General features: G+C 48.0%; 1 protein-coding gene across 1 annotated transcript; it reads left to right on the top strand.

The window, feature by feature from the left end:
• Nucleotides 1-7,597: 7,597 nt before the first annotated feature.
• On the top strand, nucleotides 7,598-22,292 carry GOT2 (glutamic-oxaloacetic transaminase 2). The gene is made up of 10 exons (XM_081119192.1): nucleotides 7,598-8,135; nucleotides 12,240-12,396; nucleotides 13,585-13,713; nucleotides 15,683-15,742; nucleotides 16,236-16,397; nucleotides 16,623-16,727; nucleotides 17,942-18,092; nucleotides 18,821-18,986; nucleotides 20,204-20,354; nucleotides 21,065-22,292. Exons 1-10 carry the CDS (start codon nucleotides 8,050-8,052, stop codon nucleotides 21,185-21,187), a joined length of 1,290 nt encoding a protein of 429 aa, XP_080975318.1. The 5' UTR covers nucleotides 7,598-8,049; the 3' UTR covers nucleotides 21,188-22,292.
• Nucleotides 22,293-23,858: the final 1,566 nt, after the last annotated feature.

Raw genomic sequence — 23,858 nt, 5'->3', positions numbered from 1 at the left:
AGAAACGTTGATGGGAGAGAGACACTTCTATTGGTCGCCTCCTTCACGTGCCCCGACTGGGGCTGGGGATGGAGCTTGCAACTGAGACACGTGCCCTTGGCTGGAATTGAACCCGGGGCCCTTCGGTCCGAAAGCTGACGCTCTAACCACTGAGCCAAACCAGCTAGGGCCTTACTTCCTTTTTTAAAATGCTGAAGAAGTCACACATTAAATAACAGATTCGAAAAACAAACCAAAACAGATTCAGGGTCAGGATATATTAACCCTTAATATCAACCAGGTCGCCATCGGTGGGGGCTTACTCTGCGCAGCCGAGAACTTCAGGAAACCACAAACAAATGAGTCACTTCTCCCTCGACATACACCACCTAGTGACAGAAAAGACCCCTTCTTCCTCCTCACATTATTGTACTTTTCATCTACTTTATTGTAGCTTTTCCTAGAATCCTGGGGAGGGCGGGGCACAAGAATATCCAATTCTCTGAAAAGAATTGTGTCGGCAGCCCTGGGGGGTCCCCGGGTCTGTCTCTTGCTTTAACAGTGTTTGGACGGAACAGACCCGGGGACGCCCCTTCGTCCAGCCTCCGACCAGCCTCCAAACTCTTTTCCAGTCGCCACCTTCGGAACCATCTCGGCCATCCTCAGTCTCTGAGACCAGCCAACATCATTTTTTTAGCTTAACGCCTTATCGCCGAACAACCACGAGCTCCCAAATTCGTCAGAATTATTCCACCAAGGTGGAGGCTCCCATCAACCTCCTGGTCACCCTGCGTCTGTGACCTCCGACACCTACCTCTCTCTCTGGGCTTCTGTTTCCACCGCGAGGCTGTGGCTCTGGAGGGTGTGGGCCGCTCCTTCGAGTTGACCAAGGAGAAGTGAGAGGGCACCGAGCGGTTCCTGAAGATGCAAAGCCAGCTCGGCGGCTGTGCCCTCCTCCAGGACGTGCAGAAGCCTCCCCAGGATGAGTGGGGTGACTCTCAGGACGCCACGGAAGCCGCCGCGGCCTTGGAGAGGAGCCTGACCCAGGCCCTTTGGGACCTGCAGGCCCCGGGCTCTGCCTGCACAGCCCCTCAGCTCTGTGATTCCTGCAGAGCCGCTTCCTGGGCGAGCGGGTGAAACTCCTCAGGAAGATGGGCGACACCTGGTCACCTCCGCAGCTAGTGCGCCCCAGGCTGGCGGGGGGAGTATCTCTCGGAAAGGCTCCCCCTCAAGCGGACTAGGAGCCTTTGGAGCCCAGAGGCCTCTGAGGGGCCCCTCTGCGTCCCCCTGGTGCCTGGCTTCTGCCTGAGCCTCTCCCTGAAACCACTAGGCAGCCTTTTAACCACCCTGGAGCCCTCTCCCATGCCTTGGACCAAATGGAAACAATAAAGCTTTTTGCAGCAAATTTAAAAGGGAAAAAAAATTTAGTGTGGTTTAAGTGTTTTCCTTTTACACATAGGATCCAGTCGAATTAAACAAAGAATTTTGTCAAATGTTAAACAGACATTTCCTGCTCAGACACGTCAGAATTAAAAGGAATAAAGAGTAGAATTCTAGTCAACAGGAATTCTCACAGGTATTGCACAAAATGCAGTTTCCTGTCATCACAATAGCACCTACATTGCCTCATCGCCATGTCCAGGAACGTCCAAACCTAGAGAAAAGTGTTATAAGAGTTATTTGAACCAAATTTTTGAGAAGCATGCCCAGAAGCAAGATCTCAACAGGTTGAAACCAGAAGTCTTTTTCTGTCTCCTGAGCAGCTAAACCCAGTAAGAGTGATGGTCTGGAATCCGAAAGATTTGGATTTGACTTCTGCCACCAGGAACTCACTCTTGAGTGGCAGCCAGTCATCCTCCTTACCCAATCCTGCTTTTTTCCATCTGCAAAGAGAGGAAGGTGAGCTGGGTGGGCGCTGGGCTCTCACGTGGACTGAGATTGTTGTTTCATTCTGAATCGATGGCCTCAAAAGGCAACTTCTGATCTAGGAGCTCCAAGGTTTGTCAGCACAGCCTTGTGCAGCAGCCATCTGGCCCCGTGTGGAGGGCAATAGCCTCTCTAGCCTCCAAGAAGCGATAGTTGGAGACGGAAACAGCTCAAGCCCATCTGGGTGTTTTCAAGGAGGCTGCACAGCATCCCTCAGGGTCAGTGCCCACACTGATGTCACCCTTATTCTTGGGAAAATGCTCCCTCTCCAGTTTAGGGGACAGGCCTGTGTCCACTAAACCAGTGGCTTGAACGGCTGTGGTCCTGATTTGTTCTTTCCTTTTTGATAATTCAAAAAACTCAACAGTAATCCTCACTTGAGTTATGTGAAGGGGGTTACTTCAACCCACAAAAGCAGTGAGAGCGACACCTGGCCTGGGAGTGGGGCCAGACGCAATGGCTTAGATCCAGGCAGAATAGCTTCAAGTTGGAAGTTCAAGTTTGCTCTTACTTTTGTGGCTGTGTCAGGCCCTTAGGCATGATTCAGGCATAAAGTATGAATGTGTACACTGGCTTCTATTTCTCCAAACAGTGCTTGGCGGGAGCTCAAATTCTCTCTAACTATTGAGCACAGGGAATCTCTCCCCAGTACAGCTTCCAACCTTGGCTTTGAGGTCACTGCCTGCACCCCTCTCCCTCTCCCTCCAGCCAGTAGAGTGAGGCCTGGGGCTTGTCCGAATCCCCTCAGTCACCTGCTCAGGGCTGCATACTAGCAGGGGGAGGAATATCGAAGCTCTGGCTGGCTCTGACTCTTCTGATCTGTGACCTTGAGCCAGTCACATGACCTCTCTGGGCCTCAGACACTCCTTCCTCTGTACCACGGGGCTGAAAATCCTGCCACGAAAACCACGTCAGACTGCTGGGGGGACACCTCTCGCCCCTCCCCAACTTGGGCTGTAATGTCTGGAGCATCTGGACCTTGTCTGACTCTGTACCTCGTCCTCTGGTGTCTTCCAGCTTTGACAAGTGCTGCTCCTTCAACCTGGTAATGGCCTTTCTTTTATTGTTCATTCCTCTAGACTCCGGCCAGCTGTCTTCTCCTCCCGGTGGTTTCTCTTCAAGGTGCTCGCCGGCATGTGGAGATGCACTGTTCTTCTATAATTTCCTGCAATGTCCCTTTTCTGCAATGTCCCCCGGGGTGGCTAACACTGCTCTGGGTGCCTAATGGCCAAGTGTTGAGAGTGAAGGGGGAGCAGGGGTACCAAGGCGGAAAAGAGACCCAAGGGAGCCCTGGCCAGTAGTTAAGAGCACCTGCCCGTGGACAGAAGGGTCTCAGGGTCGGTGGGCAGATCCTGCAAGGCCGCCTCGAGGGTTATATGAAGGGGATTGGGCTCTATTCTGAGGGTACTAGGGACCCTCCTAAGGGTTTTAAGCAAGAAGAAGATACGATGGCCATATGTTTTAGAAGGATCCTGCTGGCTGCTCTGTGGGGAACGTCCTGCAGAGGCAGGACTGGATTCAAATGGTCCAGTGAGGGGCTTTTGGTGTGACCCAAGAAAGGGCTGGTGGTGTGGCCATGTAGATGGAAAGAGGCAGGTGGCCTCTACTTCCTGTGGTAACGAGAAATAGCTGGGACTAAATCCTGGCTCCGCCCCTCCCCGGCTATGGACTTTGGGCACCCACTTCACAGCATCAATGAGGGAATAAATATCTGGGTAATAGTGTCCCACGCATGTTCTAGAGGTAAACTGGGGCATATGGGAGGTAAGGCAGAGCTCATCAAAGATGACTCTTGGATTTCTGGTTTAAGGAAATGGGTAGGTAAGTCGGAAATGACTCAGCGATGGGCATGTCAGGTCTCGAGATAGGTGGGAGGAAGACAAATTTGGAATCTATGCATGGAATATGTGCAGGCCCTCACATCTCAGCCCTGGCCGGCTCTGAATCCTGGTCGTCACCCCCATGGGCAGGGCAGGGTGGATCCAGCATAGGCACCCAGAGGGGTGGGACTAACTGGAATAAACAACAGTCCAACTATTTGAAAGGTGAGGCCCAATCAGAGGTGCTCTGTGTGGCCCTGGGTAAGTCACCTTACCGTCTGGGGCTTGAGCTCACACACGTGTGAATGGGGGAGACAACTGTGCCCAGGCCTGGTCTCCCAGACACAGAGCTGGGAAGTACAGATGACGATGCTGAAACACCTCTTCCTTCCAGGTCCCACTCCTGTGCTACTTGCTCCATGTCACCTCTCCTGGATCCCCAGCCAGAAGCCACCTCTCATCTGGCCTCCTAGAGCCTCCACACTCGGAGCACTTACAGGGCTGTGTCTGGCCTCCCCCGACCCACAGCCCTGGAACGGGCCGGCACACACAGGCGCTCGCTGCGCGTGTCCTGCTCTGTGCCCCCTCCCCGCAAACAGCCAGCACAAGCCCGGGGCTAGTCCCGAACCTGTGGCTCTGCTGCCACGGTCCTAGCCCACAGAGGAACTGTGGTCCTTCTGGTGGAAAGTTCGAGCGTGAGGCAGAAAAAAGGAATCAAGACACACCAGGGGTTGCACACGGGGAGTCACAGATGGACATCATTAATAAAGTGTTTTTTAATCATTTATTAAAATCCTTACAGCGATCATGTGGAAGCAGATGGGGGCACTTTTCCAGAGTAGTTTCACATGCACAGATAAGTGTCTGGAGACACCTCTGAGCCAGGGGGAGGTGTTTCCAGAGAGTCCACTAGCCAGAGACCCGTATGCCCTGTGGGGGCCGGGGAGATGCTCTCCCACCCCGAGGAGGGGCGGAGTCACCAGAAACTGCCTCCTCCTGCCTCCTGCCAGGGGCAAGCTGACTGTGGTGGGCAGCATCTGCCCCCAGCACTCCCCCAAGCTCTGCTTCTAAGGCTTTGCATTTCCCTGGGGCAGGCTGGGTGTGAAGGACAAGGCTTGTGGGGAAACAAAAGGCCCTGGTGAGTCCAAAGAAAGAGCTACCTCTTTAGAGGAGAGTGGCCCTCTCAGCCAGCACCATTCCCCCCCCCCCCCAAGGCCACTGAGGCAGCCGGGCATCCCCTCGGGGCTTCTCATCAGGTGGGTTAGATGGGTTTGGAAGCTGGCACACATCCCTCCCCACCACTCCCACCAACAGGGTATCCGTGTACAAACAGGCGCACACACGGACATCTACACAAAGGCACACACCATTCACTGACTTCCGAAAAATGCACGCAAATGCAAAACACAACAAGGGCACATTCATTCCTAGTGCCCAAGCACGTACTCCACAGACAAAAAGCAGGGGCAGCAAAGACAAGGGAGACAGCAAGGAGGGGTGCAGGCCCTGTTTTTTTCCTACCTTCCTCCTCTACTTGTGAAATACCATATGTCCTGCAAAGTTCACGTCAAATGCCATCTCCCCCATGAAGGCCTCCCTGATTTCCCACTGGAGCACTGAGTCCTCCCTCCTGAGCCGTCCCCTGGCTCTCTCTCTCCTCCGTCTGACTTTTGCCACACTCTGCCTCCTCCCATGACCTTCCCTTAAAAGATAGCTAGCGTGTGTCCTTTGCACTTTATTTTTTGCCCTTTCCTTTAGACTCTTGCCTGGAATGGAGCCGTGGTGGCTGAAGTTGTGGCTACCACCTTGGACCACTGGGTGAGAGCCACGCCTTCGGGAGGGTAGAATCACAAGCTGGAAGGACCTGGGTCCCTGAGGACTTTGTGGAGCCAGCCCCGGACTGCCTATCTCCAGATTTGGATGCTAGAGAAAGAAATTTTATTTTGGTTAAGCCAATTATTTTGGATCTCTGTTACTTGCAGGCAATCCCAACGTTGAGACACTGGGAATTACTTCTGTTTCCTTTTCAACTTCTCCCTCTATCTAATCACCAAACCCTTTGGTTTCTACCTCCTTGATAGGCCCCAGATCCGTAGCCTTTTCTCCACCCCTGCTACTTCCACCGGAACTCTGACCCTCCGAGTTTTTTGCCCAGATCACTGTGTCACCCTTCTTTCCACCTACTCTCCCTACCTCTTAGGCTTGTCCTTTCCATCTTTCATACCAGTCACTCAAACTGGCTTTCTTAGGGGAAAGTTAAACATATACATAATAGAGACCGATATAACAAATACCGCACCCAGAGTGGTGACAAGCGTTCATATTATCTGCAATTTTTTTCTGAAGCCAATGTGACAAAGTTGCGTCATTCCCTCCACAAGGGCAAACAGCCTTTCGCGCCCTCCTGATCCCATACTGAACTGTATCCCTAGTATATTTTTTCAAACTTTTACATACCTCTCTGAATGATGTATCATATGGTTTTGTGTATTTTAAAATGTTATCTAAATCCCGCCATATTATACCTATACTTTTGCAACTTGCTATTCCTATGTTTTTGAGGTCTATCCATGCTGACACCTATAAACTGAGTTCGTTCATGTCCATAGCTCTCTAATGCTCCATCACGTGACTGTGACAGCACATCTATCCGTTTCCCTGATGGACAATTAGGTTGTTCCTATGTTTTGCTTTTATAAACAATGCTTCGCTGACATCCTTATACATGCATGAAGTCTCTAGGGTCTATACCTGGAAGTATAATTGGTAGGTCTTAAGGAGAGTGATTGCTATGGATTGAAATGCATCTCCAAAAAAAGATATGTTTAAGTTCAAACCCCAAGTACCTGTGAATGTGACTTATTCGCAAGGAGGGTCTTTGCAGATGTAATCAAATTAAGGTGAAGCCACTAAGGTGGGCCCTAATCCAATATGACTGGTGTCCTTATAAGAAGAGATGTGGCTCAGTTGTTTGGGATGTGGTCCCATACTCCAAAAGATCGGGGGCTCGATTCCCCATCAGGGCACATACCTAGGTTGCGAGCTGGATCCCTGATCGGGGTGCATATGAGACGCAACAGACCGATGTTTCTCTTCACTCTCACGTCAATGCCTCCCCTCCCTCTCTCCCTTCCCTTTTCTCTAAAAGTCAATGAACATGTCCTCAGGTGAGGATTTAAAAAAAGGAGAAGAGACACACACAAGGAGAGAACGCCACTGAAGGAGATGGAGGCAGAGACTGGAGTGATGTGTCAACAAGCCAAAGAACTGCCAAGGATTGCTGGCAACTGCCAGAAGCTGGAAGAGGGGCCTGGAACAGAGTTTGTCTCAGAGACTCCAGCAGGAACCTTAATTTTGGACTTCTAGACTCTAGAACTGTGAAAGAAGAAATTTTTGTTGTTTTAAACCATCTAGTTTGTGGCAATTTGTAGAACATCTGTATGGCAGCTGTAGGAACCTGGTAAAGCGGAAAGTCGTGGACTGTGGGAGCACACGATGAGGTCACAGGGAGAACAGATGAAACTGGGACGGTAAATCGGGAAGGGCACCGGGCAAAGGAGACGCCACAGAGCTTAAGTTATATCAACAAGGGACATGGTTCTATTTGATTTTTAGAGTATCAGAGAAAGAGCCAGTGTTTGGAGTGGATTTGTTTAAATTATTCAACTTCTGGGATCTCAAAATCATTGGCTTTTTCCTCTCGAAGTAATTCATTCCCTTCCACACACAACTGCAAAGATCTGACAAATGCAGGTGTGTCATCAAGAACCAGGGTTCCTCTGTGCTTACCGAACCTGGCCCTATTTTTAGACATCATCTCACTGAACCCTCAGAGGCGCCCACAGGAGGCTGGAATGTCCCCGTCAGAGCCCAGGTAAGGAAGCATTCACGAAGGTGAGGTGATGGGCTCTCAGGGAAGCATGGGCCTGGGCAGGGAGGGCGGCCACCTCGTTCCAGGCTTTATGACGTTACGCAATTTGCTTTGCCTGCAGCAGCCTGCATTTTCCCAGGTTTTCATAACGGCCTAACAGCTGCCACCGCCTCCCGCGGCCCGCCGTGATTGAAAGAGCGAGGCGTGTCCCGCGCTGCAAGCCGCGGCGCGCAGGGAGCACGTGGCCCCGGGGCGCAGGCTCGGGGCGGGCCGACCGGCGCCGCGCTCGCTCCGGCCGCCAGGGTGCGCTGTGACGCGGCGCGGGCGCGGCAGCTCTAGCCCCGCCGGGGAAGTCGCTGGCCTTACCTCCAGCAGCAGCAGCAGCAGCAGCAGCCCGCGCCGCGCGCCCCGCGCTCCGTCCCGCAGCGACCTGCCGCCCGCCTGCCGCCCACCATGGCCCTGCTGCACTCCGGCCGCGCCCTGGCCGCCGTCGCCGCCTTCCACCCAGGCCTCGCGGCCGTGGCCTCCGCCAGAGCCAGGTAAGCAGGGGGGACGGAGCCCGGGAGACGGGCCTGCCGGGGACTCTCGGGCACCGCGCGCGCACACACTCACACGCACACTCCACACACACACACGCACACGCACATACACACTCACATACACGCACATACACTCTCGCACTCACTTTCTCCGACTGAGCGGCCGCGCGTCGCAGTGACCCCCAGGGTCCTACATCCCTCCCCTCCCCGGCCCGCGAGAGCGCGGGCGAGCGGGCCAGCGCGCCCCGGGTGAGGAAGTGTGGCCCTCCGCGGCACCCGGACTCCCCTCCAGGTGGGTCACGAGGCCCAGATTCAGGTGGGGGAGGGGGTGGGGGAAGAAGGAGAGAGCCCCGGAGCTGCCGCGCGGGCCAGCCTCGCACCCATTGGCTGCGGGGTCCCGGCTGCCTCGCGCTGATTGGCTGCGGCGCCGGGAGGGGGTACCGCGCGTGCCCTTGACAGGCCACCCTGGGGGGCGGCGGGCTCACCTGTCGCGGCCCCTCGGGGCCGGGAGGGCTTTGCAGGCTGGCGGCTGCCGCGCGTGTGCCCGGGAGGAGGGAGCGCACGGGGGGAGGAGGGAGGAGGGGGTCCCGGGACCCTGGCATTCGGACCCCGCTCTCCTGCCTGCATCCCGTGACCTTGGCGCCTGAGTCACCCGTGACCCCCCCCTTCGCCCCTGCTGCCGTTTGGTCTTTGGATGGAAAAGGGTCGGGATAAAGTGCACCCCCTTTTTTTTTTTTTTTCCTTAAGCCCTAAGGAGGTCTGGCTGGAGGGGAGTGGCCGTCCTTCCTCGCATCTCACTCTGCTCCTTCATTTAGTCAGTGTTGCGTCCCCGACTTCCGCAGACCAGGTGCTGGGGACAGACTCCGGGGACAGACGCCGCGCTGGACCAGCCCCAGAGAGGCGTCTCTGGGGACATTGCAAATGCAAGGTTGGGGCAAAAGCAGGTGTACAGTTGTGAGTACGCAAAACACAGAGTTGATTCTTGTGTTATTTTAAAGCGTAGGAACAACTGCACACCTGCTTTTGCCCCACCCTGTATGTCGTTTCAAACTGTAATAGGTGTGGGGGAGGTACAGTGCATTAAACAAATGAGTGGTTCCTTCCCAGTGAGATCTGACCCCAGGGCGATTTAATCCTCTCAAGAAGCCGACTGGGGACAGTGTCCTTGAGTACTGCTTCATCAGGAACCCAGTCTCCAACCACCACCACCAGGTACTGACTCCAGCGAGCAGAGCCTTGATCTCTCTCCCATGCCTTGGCCTTTTCTTTGGCTGTTGTATGATATCAAGTGAGCAGAACAGTTTGTCTCTTACCAAGCCCCACACTCTCTCAGCAGGAGTTTCTCCCAGGCTTTCACACTTTCTTAGCTCCTTGGCTTGGCTCCTTCTTGGCGCACTGTCGGGGTGCTCTGTAAGTCGGCGGCATACCTACGGACCGGAATCAGGGAGGGGCTGTTACAACGTAGGTGGCAAATTTGGAGAACAGAAAGGCGTGCCTAAAATTATGGGCAAGAGAGTGTTGGTTTCACCATTGTAACGATGGTAAAACGATCGCTTGTTTTATGCCTTTGGCCGGATGGTCTACGGTTCTACTTTTAGTACTTGGTGGAAATCCCTATGGGTGTGACCTTTTAGTCAGGCTTTCGGTTCGGGAGCCTGACTCATTTTCTTCTCTCCTGTCTTTTCCTCATTAGAATGTAAATTCCAGGAAAGCGGAGACCAGACCTGCCTTGTTCACTGTTATCTCTCAGCACTTAGAACAGTGCCTGCGTGTCTTTCAAATCGAATATTTTTATTTTAAACATTGATTTTTTTTTTAAGTCAATGCAATAGAAAACAAATACGACATTTTAATATTGTGTCCTAGATCAAAGTCTAAACATCTAGAGGAATCGTGGTTGCAAAATGTGTTTTAAAAAAATAATAATAGACTTTGCCCTGGCCGGATGCCTCATTGGTTGGAGCATCGCCCCAATATGCCAAGGTTGCTGGGTCGGTCCTCTGTCAAGGCACATCTAAGAAGCAACCCATGAATGTGTGAATAAGTGGAATAGCAAATCAATGTTTCTCCCCCCCCCCCAAGTAAATAAATAAATAAATAAATAAATAACTTTTTAAAAATAGCCTTAGCTCTGGCCAGGTGACTCAGTTGGAGCTTCATCTCATACACCAATAGGTTGCAGGCTCAGTTCCCAGTCAGGGTGCCAGCTGATCGATGTTTCTCTCTCTCTCTCCCCCTTCCCTTCTCTCTAAAATTCAATAAGCATGTCCTTGGGTGAAGATAAAAAAAACAAACAAACAAAAAACTATAAATTACTCTGCAGGCTCCCAGGGAAACTGCAAGGCATTTCAATTGAAAACACTTATCTGAATACTCTGTGCCTAACATCTTTCAGTTGTCTGGTCAGTATTGGTCAATGGCTGAGGCTTTGAGCCGATTTCCGAAGTTCATTGAGAGGAATCACTTTGTAGGCCACTGGTTGTCTGCATAAACTTCGTCCCCAGAGCACTCTTGTTTTTATCTAGTACTCTCTCTTTAAAAACATCAGAGTTCTTACAGCGTGGCAGAGAGTCTTTACCCTTTTGAGGAACAGAATAGTGAAGGGCATGGAGGACCTGAGCATGATTACCGATGTAGGACTAATCAAACTGAGTATCCCTGCTCTGATATTTAGATTTTTGAGATTCCATGTTTTGAAGTTGCTTTTGGAATTCTTCTCAAAAGATGCTACTCTCAATTATATCTCTGCCAGAAGACTCAGGACTGTTTCTGAGAGAATTTTTATGCCAAATAAACTTTTTCAAGAACATGACAAATAAGTGCTCTTCCCCCCATTTAACAAGGTACCTTCTGTCCTTGTGGTTAGGGGCATCGGCTCTGTCATCATTGATTGACGGCCTTGGAGACAGAGCCATCTTTTTAAAAATGAAAATTGCTTACTAGAAGCTCTATCATATGTCCTTGACATTCAAAGTATTCCTTTTATTCATCAGCTAGTGACAGTGACCTAGGCAGGCAGGTGGCTACATGTCTTCAGGGTCTGAATTGGGGATAGGAAATAACAAAAGCTTTCCTCCGGCCCAGTTCAGAAGTTGCTTTGAGGTATCTGTTTCTTACCATTGCTGAGATACTGGAACAACCAGGAAGCCTAGAATGAAAAAAATGAGAGGGGTTTTAAGTTCTGGCAATAGAACTACTGAGCAGGAAGAAGGATAATATCTCCCGAGACTAGGAAAACCTAAGTAGTAATCATTGAAAAGCAGGAAAGACCTGTATTTTGTCTTAAAGCCTTTTGGCCATGTGCTCCTTGAATTCTCTGCATACTTTCCTCACCAGGCTTCATGCTAGTGACACATGGTTATATATAAGAGTACAGTGTGATAATTTGGTAACAATGATACCAGATAACATCAAGTACTCACTCTGTACCAGGCTCTGTTTGGTTTTATAGTTAACTCCTTTCATTCTTACCCCCCTCCCCCCCCCGAAAAAAAAAGTATTGATTCTACATATTTTCACTACATCCAAGGTAGGGCCCAGGAATTTTTTTTTTTAACTTATTTTTATTGTTGAAAGTATTACAGATGTCCCCCATCCCCTCCTCCCCTCCCCGCAGGAAACTATTTTTAACAAGCTCTCCAAATGACGCCCTTAACAAGTTTGGGAACAGGATAAAAACCGAAGCCCCTTGGGGTGGGAGGAAGGGGGGGGAGCGGTCACATTATCCTCTTACACTGGCCCTTGCTTCTTTGGTTTCATCTTTTGGCACTCTCGGCGTCTCACTGCCAAATTACTTGGAATAGTCTTTGCCTGGGAATTCAGGTCAGGTTTGGGCTGCTTCAAAAACCTACACATGCATCCTGTGCACCCCAAGGTGATTCAGGGAGGTGCCACCCCGTCCGTCTGCTTCTCATAGGATTTGTATTGAAATTGTTGCTTTTCTCCACCCTTTTGGGAGGTGCTTTGAATTGTAGTGCCTATTGCTTTACCCTGTACGTAGCATACATGCACCCACTTGTTGAAATGGATTTGTGGCAGATCCAAGATGTCTCTGACTGTGGAAATCTTGCTGCTGTAACTGATGTCTTGTATTTCCCGTTTCAGCTCCTGGTGGGCCCATGTGGAGATGGGGCCCCCAGATCCCATCCTGGGAGTCACAGAGGCCTTTAAAAGAGACACCAATAGCAAGAAGATGAACCTGGGAGTTGGTGCCTACCGGGACGATAATGGAAAACCTTACGTGCTCCCTAGTATCCGGAAGGTGAGCTTGCCACCCACCTCCCGCCCGATTGGGATAAATAAACTGGAGGGAGCGCCTAGAGAGCGGCAGAAACTGCTGGACCAGGAGTCAGGAGACCTGGGTTCAGGTTCTGGTACTAACTGCTTAAATCATTTAGGTTGTCTAGGCTGCGGTCTCCTTGGCTGTAAAAGTGAGCTGTTGGAACTGCATGGTCTTTTCCAAGATTGAACTCCTGTGCTTGTCCATAAAAGAGGCATAATGTCGTGGTTAATTCTGAGGGTGCACAAAAGGACCGAGAATTTCAACACTGTCTCTTGGTGACAGAAACAGGCCTTCATGGATCAGGGTTACTCTTACTATTTTCCACTGCTCTCATTTTGATGGCCTTGGCGAAGCCCACCTTCCTACACAGACATGCTCTGTCCTTTCTTCCTATCGAGCTATTGCATAATTTTCACTATTTTTGTTGCATATTAGTTTTTTTGTTATTATAGCTAATCCCCTAAGAGTAATTTTTTTAAAGAAAGCATGTCTTCATTTGCATCTGTTCCTCTTCCACTGAAATATGAATATGCTGGAAGCCTCTGAGTAGCAAAAAGGACTCGGGAAATTGGACTTGCTTTTGGTCTCAATAAATCAGTTCAGAGTAATCAGCAAGTGTTAGCTATTGCTGTAAGCCGGAACCCTACCGCACACTTCGTACATTAGCTCATCAGCTCTTCACCTCGACCACACGAGATGCAGAAACAGTTCCCCCATTCAGCAAATGAGGAAACTGAGACTCGAAATGTTAATTAGCGATGCCCTTAAACCTTGTTCTTGTGCATTCCAAGAAGGCCATTTTATGTTAAATGGTAACCAAGAGGCGGTATCTACCCATCCACATAAAACTGAACTTTGAAAGAAAATTAAATATTTCTGTTCTGCAATATATTATATAAAGTATTCTACTTCCTTTTCTTCTGGGACAGTATCCAAATAAAAAAACAAGGCTTTACCTTCAAAATTTGATTCTAAAACATTAAATACAGGGTGGGGCAAAAGTAGGTTTACAATTCTCGAGTACTCGAAACAGTTCATTTTTCTGTTACTATTAATTATAGTATTATTTTCCATATGAACAACTGAACCTACTTTTGTCCTACCCTGTATTAATCAAGGTAATTCCAGGTAAGAAGCAGCTAAACGGATGCATTTTCTCTTGTCTAGGCAGAGGCTCAGATTGCTGGAAAAAATCTGGACAAAGAATACCTGCCCATTGGGGGACTGGCTGAGTTCTGTAAGGCATCTGCAGAACTCGCCCTGGGTGAGAACAGCGAAGTATTGAAAAGTGGCCGGGTAAGTGGAGCAAATTCTGGGATCATACAGAGTCTGTTTTTAAATGTGATAATTTAAACAAATTTGAGATAATTTAAACAAGAAAAGAAATAAGAAAAGATATGCAACTTTGTGTGTGGTGATTGTTTTGAGGTAGCCACACTTTTGCTGATATCTCTTCTTTAGATAGTAAATTGGCACTAATTAAAAAAAAGATTTCCTATAACACCAATTCCAGAAATGTAGTGATAATTTGATAGATTTGACACTGCTTTTCCATTAGTCTCTGTGTGCTTATGTTCATTTTACATTAAATATGCTTTAGAAACTCCAAACCATGCCTAGCTTTGAGCCTATAGTTAGCCCCCACCCTCGTGTCCTAAGCTTCCAGCTCAGATGGAGGAAGCAGGCAGGTAACAAGCCACAGGTAGACTATTGCAGCTGGGACCAGCCCGGCGCTCCTCTGCTCTTCACAGCCAGCTTGGATACTGGAAGAGAGTAGACCATGCTCCCTTCCTGCCGCCTCCCTCCTCTCTCATAGGTCCAGAGAGCATCACTGCAGCCATGATGGCGGAACACAAGTGTCCCTTAGTTGTCTCCTCCTCCTTGTGGAAGAGAGATGGACCTAAAGGTCACTAGACTTAATAAGCATTTTGCACACAGATTCCTGTATGCATCTGCAGGATATTTGCAGGCCCACTCTTGTAATAGAAGATTAGCCTCATGCAGGTGGGATATAGCCAGACCACCAAACAACTTGCCTAAAACAAGGGCTAATGTGCATTATAGTTTACTTTCTTTTGAAACAAATGTTTTTTTAATGGATACATTTGTATGTTTAAATTTTTTTTTTCTTTGTAAGTCTGGGGAAACACACAAAGTAGCAAAACTAAGCCAGCATTTCTCCCCTCCCCACCCCTCAGAGGCCAGAATAAATACATTTTATTTACAAGACTGGTCTAAATCCACGAGTTAGTTCATTGACTCAAAGCAAAGCGTACAACCTTGACCCAGTGGTGATGCAGTTGTGACCACAAATCATGGACAGAATATGGTTTGACTGATGTCCATACAGTCAACCACCTGTTAACCCCTCTGGGTTTTTTTTTCCTGGGTTTTTTTTTTTCCTGTAATTTTTGTTTAGCCTGTGTACATCTAGTTAGTCGTTACCTAAGTACAAAACTGGCCTATCTTAAAATAACACCAGCCTGTCTTTTCTAAATTGCTCTGCCTTTGCGAATCATTAGTATTGTCAGATCAACATTAAGGTTTTTATTTCCGTCACACCAAAGTTTGCAGAGACAAACTTTTTTAGTAAAGAGTCAGTTAGGTTCCTCCTATTTAATCCAGTGTCTGCCAGTCCAGAAAATTGGTTGATGTTTTGTAGAGCCTTGCTTCTATGGCGCCTTAAAAAACAACACCACCACCCCCCAAAAAAAAGCCGTACTGTGGTTTCCTACTCATCAGATTCAAAGAAACAGATTTACTCAGGCATCTACCCAAAAAATGAATATTTCAGATTCTGAAAACTCACAAAAGGAGCCTCTTAGACAACGTTAACATGTAGTAATGTTATTCTAACAAACTCGTTGACTTGCTCTTCAAGGAACTTGGGTGTTCAAAGAGTCATTCAATTTTGTATAATTCTGCAATAATGCTTTAATGTAGTGAGCATTCTTAGTGTCTTTTTTCCTCCATATAAACCATTCCCTTTTCACTGAGGAGGTGGGATTTTGTGTCCTGAAAGTTTTCCGTGTAACACGGGATGATACTACTAACAGGCCATAAGGAATTTGTTTCTGCACCAGCAAAGGTGTTGGAACCAATGAGGAGAGTCAAGTCAGTCTGTCACTTAGCAAATGCGGGAATGAAACAGTACTGTTCTCTCGTTTCTAAATACTCATTTGAGACAGTATCCATACGCTTGACCTCTGTCTTGTTGAATTAAGAGAGTGGGACGCCTCGCTGACTGTGGGTGTCTCTCTTTCAGTATGTCACCGTGCAGACCATTTCTGGAACCGGGGCCTTAAGGATCGGAGCCAGTTTTCTGGTGAGTCTGGAAATTCCTTCAGCAAAGAGCTATAAGTTGAGGATGACGGGATTTCCTAGTGCATGTGCCTTTGCTGACCCAGACGTACATTTCCTCTTTCCACAAAGTTGGAAGACTTCCTATTCCCTGGGAAATGGACTCGGAGTTAAAAATGAAAGTATTTAGAAATCACAAAGACAGTGTTATTATAATTATAATAGGATAACATTATAATAAGTATAACTTATTGAGCACATTGTTACTGGGAGCTTTTATATTTTAACTCGTTTAATCTTTATGAAGGAGGTTCAGTTAATGCCATTGGATAAATGAAGAGAGTGAGGCCCAGGTGGGTCCTTGGCTACACAGCTATATAACTGTCAGAGCCTGTTTTCCACCCAGGCCACCTTGCTGCTTTCTCAGTACTGGCTCTCCATCAGAGGGAGGAGCTGTGTTTTCAACCTTTTTTTTCCCCTCTCACCATTTTTTCATTCCATTTCATCCCATCTCTCAGCAAAGATTTTTCAAGTTCAGCCGAGATGTCTATCTGCCCAAACCCACCTGGGGAAACCACACGCCCATCTTCAGGGATGCTGGCATGCAGCTGCAGGGTTATCGATACTATGACCCCAAGACGTGCGGCTTTGACTTCACTGGTGCTATGGAGGACATTTCAGTAAGTGAGGCTTGGCGGGGGGAAGGGAGAGACCAGGAATAAACCTTGTGGAGATTTGACGTCTCCCAGCTTGGTCTCAATACCTGCCTTAAAATACTTGGGATGAGGTAACTCTTAAACCTCAGGTTATTTTTGTTATTTTCCAAATAGTGACCATATGGCATTTCAGGTAAAGTATCTCCTTTTCCAGCTGCAAAGTGATCTCTTGGTTGTTTGTCTTTTTAGAAAATGCCACAGCAAAGTGTTCTTCTCCTGCATGCTTGTGCCCACAACCCCACTGGCGTGGACCCTCGCCCCGAGCAGTGGAAGGAGATAGCCACGGTGGTGAAGGTGAGGAGGGTGGACTGACTGGTGACAGTTCTGCCTAGAGTAACCAGCCTTAGATGCCTAACCTGGCAATGTCTTTTTTTTTTTTTTAAATATATCTTTATTGATTTCAGAGAGAGAGGGAGGGAGATAGAAACATCAATGATGAGAGAGTCATTGATCGGCTGCCTCCTGCACGCCCCTGACGGGGGATTAAGCCCGCAACCCGGGCATGTGCCCTGACTGGGAATTGAACCATGACCTCCTGCTTCGTAAGTCAGTGCTCAACCACTGAGCCACATTGGCCGAACCTGGCAATGTCTTAACAGTGACAGTTGATTACCTTGAGCCCACATGAAGTTTCCACACATTATTAATGTCCAAGAAAGAGCTCCGCATTTGCATGATTAGCAATTCTGTGATTGATGCTGCATGAGCAGGGTGAAAATAATGTTTGTTCCTCAGCCTGGGTCTAGGGAATTCTGGTAAAACTTGTCATTGGCTGGCCTGCACAGTTGGCATCCCCCGACCCCAGGTGCCCGTTGGTGGTGTCTGTACTTGTCCTGGTCAGTGGTCACTCGGCCATCCTTTTTCCACTTTTTTGTGTCCCCTCCTGTCCTCACCACTTCCCTCGGCGTCGCCATTATCATTCATGGGGTCAGCTGGCAGAGGAGGCGTGAGTCAGGATTCCTAGGGAGGAAGATGTTCCTGCTCCCTCCCACCCCCGTTTTCACTCTTCTTGGTTCCCCTTTCTTTACATTCTGTCCAACCTCAGCTGCAAACAGAATGAGCCAGAGAAATGGCATTCAGAGAGCACTTTCAGGATGAGGTGGCTCTAAGGTGGCCGTTTGTGGGCCCTGGGTGTACAATGAGTCTGCCAGGGTGACCTTAGCCCCGGAAAAGGCGGATGCTGGTCCTGTGCTGACGAGACCGAAATAATGACCCAGACCACTGTGGGCCTAAAAGGAGCTTCCTCTTTGACTAAGCTTTCTGAGAAGATGAAGATTAAGATTCTCCTTTCTTAATGTCTCCTTTAGGGACCTTCTTTTACCAACCAGAGTAAAAAAATAGATGTTGATGTCTTAGCTCTTAAGAAACTGAAACATTTCCAATCTGCCATCTGGGGAGAAAACTAGTCGATTCTGTGTGAGGCAGATCTGGTCCCCATGAGCACAGATGACCACCTGGGCATCTTAGAAGGACTACCTAAAGCTTTGATCTTCTCTTCTCTTTCCCAGAAAAACAATCTCTTTGCGTTCTTTGACATGGCCTACCAAGGCTTTGCCAGCGGCGATGGAAACAAGGATGCCTGGGCTGTGCGCCACTTCATCGAACAGGGCATTAATGTCTGCCTCTGCCAGTCCTATGCCAAGAACATGGGCTTATACGGTAAATTAAAGGGCCCAGTGCAATGTGTGTTCTGATGAGACTGAGGAAGTGCTGGGAGGGGGTGCCACACAGGTGTGGGGGGGGGGTGTGGTGTGTGTGCCTGCCTGTCTGTGTGTTTGTGTGTGTGTGGTCCGTGTCCCTCCTTCCCAGAGAGGAAAGACAGGTTAAATGGATGTACTGATCTTAGCCACATCTTCTTTCGTGTCCCTGAATTTTTCCAGCAAAGACAACTGATTACTGCTTCTCTAAATAGTAAGCGACTCCTCCATGAGCCACAAAACAAAGATGGATACAATAGAAAGAGACCTTTGAATACTTGAGTAAAACTATTCTGTTGTACCCAGACTCACTGTCGTGGTTACTAAAAACTTTTTACTTATAACAGAGTTATTTTTGTGGTGTTTCTGATGGAAACAGCTAATATGTAGCAAATGTAATCATAATTGCCTGGCCTGTATGCCTCAGTGGTTGAGCATCGACCTATGATCCAGGAGATCAAGGTTCTGTTCCTGGTCAGGGCACATGCCTGGGTTGTGGGCTCGATCCCTGGTAGGGGGTGTGCTAGAAGCAGCCGATCAGTGACTCTCATCATTGATGTTTCTATCTTTCTCTCCCTATCCCTCCCTCTCTCTGAAATCAATAAAGACACATTTTTTTTAAAAATGTAATCATGATTTGCTTTAGCACTTTAGATAGAACTAGAAGACAAGCTCCATTTTTCTTTTCAGGTGAGCGTGTGGGAGCCTTCACAGTGGTCTGCAAAGATGCTGATGAAGCCAAAAAGGTGGAGTCGCAGTTGAAGATCTTGATTCGTCCCATGTATTCCAACCCTCCTGTCAACGGGGCCCGGATTGCCTCCACCGTTCTGAACAGCCCCGATCTGCGAAAACAATGGTAAAAGCACATTGCCACCCCCCAGCCACCCACCCCACCATAAGCTTTCAAAGCATGTTTGTAGTTGGCCACTAGTGACACACAGTATCACACAGCTCCCATATGTGGAAGGGGGAAGAGAGAGAAGAGTGCATTTTGTTAGCACTTTCCAATAAGTACGTTGGTCTTTCCCTGGAAGAGACAAACATAATGCAGAGATGGTAGTTTCTTTCATTCCATCATCTCCAGGTTAAGTAAAACCTGTCTGCCTTCTCCTAAATTCAAGTTCATATTGAAGTATCTTCCACAGAAGAACTTCCTTAAGGACATCATATTTTTTGTTTTTAATAGCTAGCACTGAATTGGTATTTCTGCATCTTTTGGTTTTTTATTATCTGTACCTCCTGAGCTCTAAGTTAGTATTACTCAGTCTTTTTGACCACAAACCACATAAGACATACACGTTACATGATGATCCTAAACACACATTAGCTATATATGTGTGTCTATAACTGAAACAGTTCCAAAACTCAACACTTAGGCTTCATTTGCTTTATGCCAATATTTTTTAAATGCCAGTTGCATCCAGCTACTTGAATTTATTGCCTGCTAATGGGCCATGATACATCTTATAAAACATTGCTCTGACCCTGGCCAGTGTAGCTCAGTTGGTTGAATGTCATCCAGTGTACCAAAAGGTGGCAGGTTCATTTCCCAGTCAGGGCACATACCCAAGTTGTAGGTTTGATCCCCATTTGGGGCACATACAGAAGGCAACCAATCGGTGTTTTCTCTCACATTGGTGTTTCTCTCTCCCTCTCCCTCTCTCTGAAATCCATGAAAACTTTTTTTTTTTTTTTTTAAATCTATCTTTATTGATTTCAGAGAGAGGAAGGGAAAGGGAGAGAGAGAGAAACATCAATGATGAGAGAGTCATTGATCAGCTGCCTCCTGCACATCCCCTGCTGGGGATCGAGCCCGCAACCCGGGCATGTGCCCTGACCAGGAACCGAACCACAATCTACTGGATTATAGGTTGATGCTCAACTGCTGAGCCACGCCGGCCTGGCAATAAAAACATATTTTTTGAATGCTATAAAAGAGTTTTTTCCCTGGACCAGCATATGACTCAGTTAAGGACACACTAGGGAGTACTCAAGGAAGGCAGAAATGCTATGAGCTGTGGCGTGTCTGTCAGGGCTTGGCCAGAATTGAGCTGCTTGCCGGGCTTTTTACAGGTTGCAGGAAGTGAAAGGCATGGCTGATCGCATCATTAGCATGCGGACTCAGCTGGTCTCCAATCTCAAGAAGGAGGGGTCCTCCCACAACTGGCAGCACATCACCGACCAGATTGGCATGTTTTGTTTCACAGGACTAAAGCCCGAACAGGTGAGTGGACTCCAGTTTCTCTCTAGCAGACCAATTAGTCCTTCTAGGTCACCTAGCTATTCAGAATTACCCTTAAAACAGTCATTTGGGAGGCTTTTAGGTAACTGAAGTACATAGCATTCATTCTGCTTGTTTTTTATTAGTTAGTTACCAATCTGTATCCTCCATGAGGTTCCAAACTTCCAAAGAGCAGGACTCGTTTTCATCGTTTTTGTGACCACTGCTGCTTCTCTGCAGAGATCCCAGAATAAGCAGGAGCCTGAAAATTAGAAAGAAAAAAACTGATCCATCACTGGATCCTGGATCTGTTTTTTCTACAGATGCTGAACCTAAGATTTTTTTCACCTGTTCCCCTTCAGAATTCATCACCCTACATTCAACACCCTAGCTTTTTTTTCTTCTTTCACTCTAAGATAGCACACTCAATTCTGGGAGTAGGGTTTAAGTGAGAAAATAGAGCCTCTGTTGTTTCTTTGTCTTAATATATCACCTTGCTAACTGGTCATGAGATAACTCACATCTACACTTACGTTAATTTAAGTAATTTTGAACACCTTGCTGACCGGCCACGATGGAAAAGTAGCCAGCCCCACGGGCGAGTTCTGGCTCAAAATAGCAGATCAGCAAGGTTTAACACATGGCTGTAGTGCCCTGCCAGGGCTGGGGGTTCCCCGTGAGCAGGACATGCCCAAGTATTCTTCTTTCTGCAGGTGGAGCGGCTGACCAAGGAGTTCTCCGTCTATATGACAAAGGACGGCCGCATCTCCGTGGCAGGTGTCACCTCCGGCAATGTGGGCTACCTTGCCCACGCCATTCACCAGGTCACCAAGTAATTTCCCTGATGAGAAGGAACAGAGACAACCTTCCTGTCAACCTCTGCTATTGTGAGATTCACACAGAGGAAGAGGGAGGGTGGATGGTGGTGAGCGGACTGGTTCTTTCAACCACAGTACTTAAAACTCAGCATTCGAATGTGTTTCTCAGCAAAGAACATGTAGGGAAATAGGCGGAGGCATCTGTGGCTGGTGCGTGGAACTTTGTGGCTCTGAACCAAACTCTCCCTCATCTCTGTATGTCCAGCTTTTCCGAAAGAGTTTACATGTACAAGAAAGTCATAGCCAAAAAAAAGATCAATCACACCATTGCAATATTCCAGAAGCTTTAACTGAAGCACCTTCCGGTGTTGATTCAGCATGAAAATGCCCCTTATTAGAGGCTTTGTGAGAAGACCTAGTTCTAACAATAATAGTCAGCCTCATGTGTTTCCTCCTGGGATCGAGCAGCCTTATCAACAGATCACGTTTGCAGAAATCGTGTTTTGTGAAAACTGGTGACTCGGCTGCCACTGCAACAAGGAAAATCAAAAGATGCTGTTTTCGGTCTTATTTGAGAAAAAAAAAGAAGGCTCTTCTTGTATTTACTTGTGGGCATTTTAATTTCCCCTCTCCTCTTTTATCACTGGTGTTCTTTTCCTTAGGCACAAAGATCTATAACCAGCCTAGATTTCCATCCTGTTCTACTGCTTGATTGACCACCACCCCACCCTGTAGCATTTACTTATTTGAAGATTGAAGAGCATAATTTACTGCTCACCCCATAGCCTCACCCTTCTCATCAAAGAATAGCAGAGGATGGGTAACAACCTACTTCCGCCTCCTCTTCAGTGATTGCCTGTCTCCTGCCGGGATGTCGCCTCTGCCCAGTTGGACCTTGGGCCTTCGTCCAGTCTGTTGTGCAGTCACTCGTCTCATCTTGAGTTGGGTGATGCAGGGTTGAACCAGGCAAGAGGATGTTCAGGGCTTTGGTTTTGACCTTCATGTGCGTCCAGCTGGGCTCAGGCTTCATTCACCCTTTAGAAAGATAACCACCATCTGCTCTAATGGTGTAGACTTACTGCAGCCTGGTTTCTCTGTTACAATAAAGTTACTGTAGACCCGACCACTGTCTGCTATGTTATCTTTTTTCTTTAATGGGAGGAAAGGGCAGGAGTGGGTGTATATGCCAGAAATCTGAAGTCATGCCCAGCTGACTGTAAGCCAATAGATGTGTTAGCTGTCCTGAACATAAACTAAAGCCACTTCTTGTCTTTATCTTGCCACTCGTCTTGTCCAATCCAAAGATGGTGAACATGTTGGTATGATCCACTGGACCTTGGGGGACAGGTGGAGTACCTCAAAGGATCTTGTGGATGTTAGCAGGGAGCAGAGGAGATGGAGGGGAGGTGGCAGCTTCAGGGGTCTATTGGAGCCAAGTAGGTAATATAAACAGTGAAGGTAAAGTTAAAACAGTGATGCAACCTGGATGTAAAATGATCGTCGGTGACCAACCCCCATCCTCAGTGATGCAGAGTAATAGGGAAGTGACAGGCACTGTGAGAATGAAAGTCCAGGGTTGCAGGTCTTCGATTTTTCAAATCCTGATTTTTATGGGAGGTCTTTTGATGCTTAAAAGTTGGCAACTGATGCAATGTTTTTAATGATTCACAAGCAAGATGCAAACAGGCCGCCAGTCTGTGACCTCTACCGTAAAGTAACCTACTCTGTCAACAGACATCAAGCACTGGCACCTGCTTGACATCAAGTTTATTCTGTCGCTTTCTGCTTTGTGCTAGGAGCCATTCAAGATGGGACAGGTCCTGGCCAGACGCAATGGAGCAGGAGTCAGCCTGAGCACATCTGAAGTGCTTGGATAGTTTTTGGGAGGGGGTAGGGGGCTCAACTTGATCTTTCCCCCTTTGCTTCTGCTCACTCCCTGAGGGACACGGTGCACAGCTCCTGACCCTGGCTCTTCTGTGTCCCTGTTGGGAACGGATCCACCAAGGTGGTGAATGGATGAGTGAGTGAACTTATCTGGAATAGACTTTGATTGGATGTCTTTGGAAAAGTATCTTAAAAGGGAAAACAGTAAACATATTATTATTCAGCTGCTCTGTACAGGGACTGACTGCCCAGGATAGGAGAAGCTGCTTTAAGTCTTCCCGATGGAACCAAATGGTTGAAAGTCGGCTGCCAAGACCTCAGCTAGAAAAGGAACCTTACCACTCTGCTGACCTCATTATTTTTAAACACATTTATTGCCAGGTGGCCCTGGAATAGGTCCCTCTCCTCTCCGAACACAGTCACATGGGGAGTGTTTTTCTCAGCAGTTCAGACTGTTTGCCTTGAACCCTTTCCTAGTTTTCCAGTGGGTGGGAGATGTTAATGTTCACCCACCAGATGAAAGGTGGTTTGCCTGCTCAGGAAGAATAGCCACACCTTTGTTTTATTATAGTTTAAGGTAGAGTAGCTTCCAATTCTGGACTTTTTCAAAAAAACATTGGTTCCCTAGACTTACCTCTGGACATTCTGACTCAAAATGTCTGAGATAAAGCTTGGGATCATTTTGTTTTTTACATAATAGAAAACTTTCTGAGTAGTTCAGATACAGCTGACCCTTTGACCAGCCATTGGATACTATTAGACTAAACTGCCCCAGGCTTACATCTAAATGCCCAAAGTCCAGCTT

Source organism: Miniopterus schreibersii (genome assembly GCF_964146895.1).
Source record: "Miniopterus schreibersii genome assembly, chromosome: 18".
Taxonomy (NCBI): domain Eukaryota; kingdom Metazoa; phylum Chordata; class Mammalia; order Chiroptera; family Miniopteridae; genus Miniopterus; species Miniopterus schreibersii.
The sequence above is the reverse complement of the archived record's forward strand: the minus strand, read 5'-3'. Positions and strand labels throughout refer to the sequence as shown.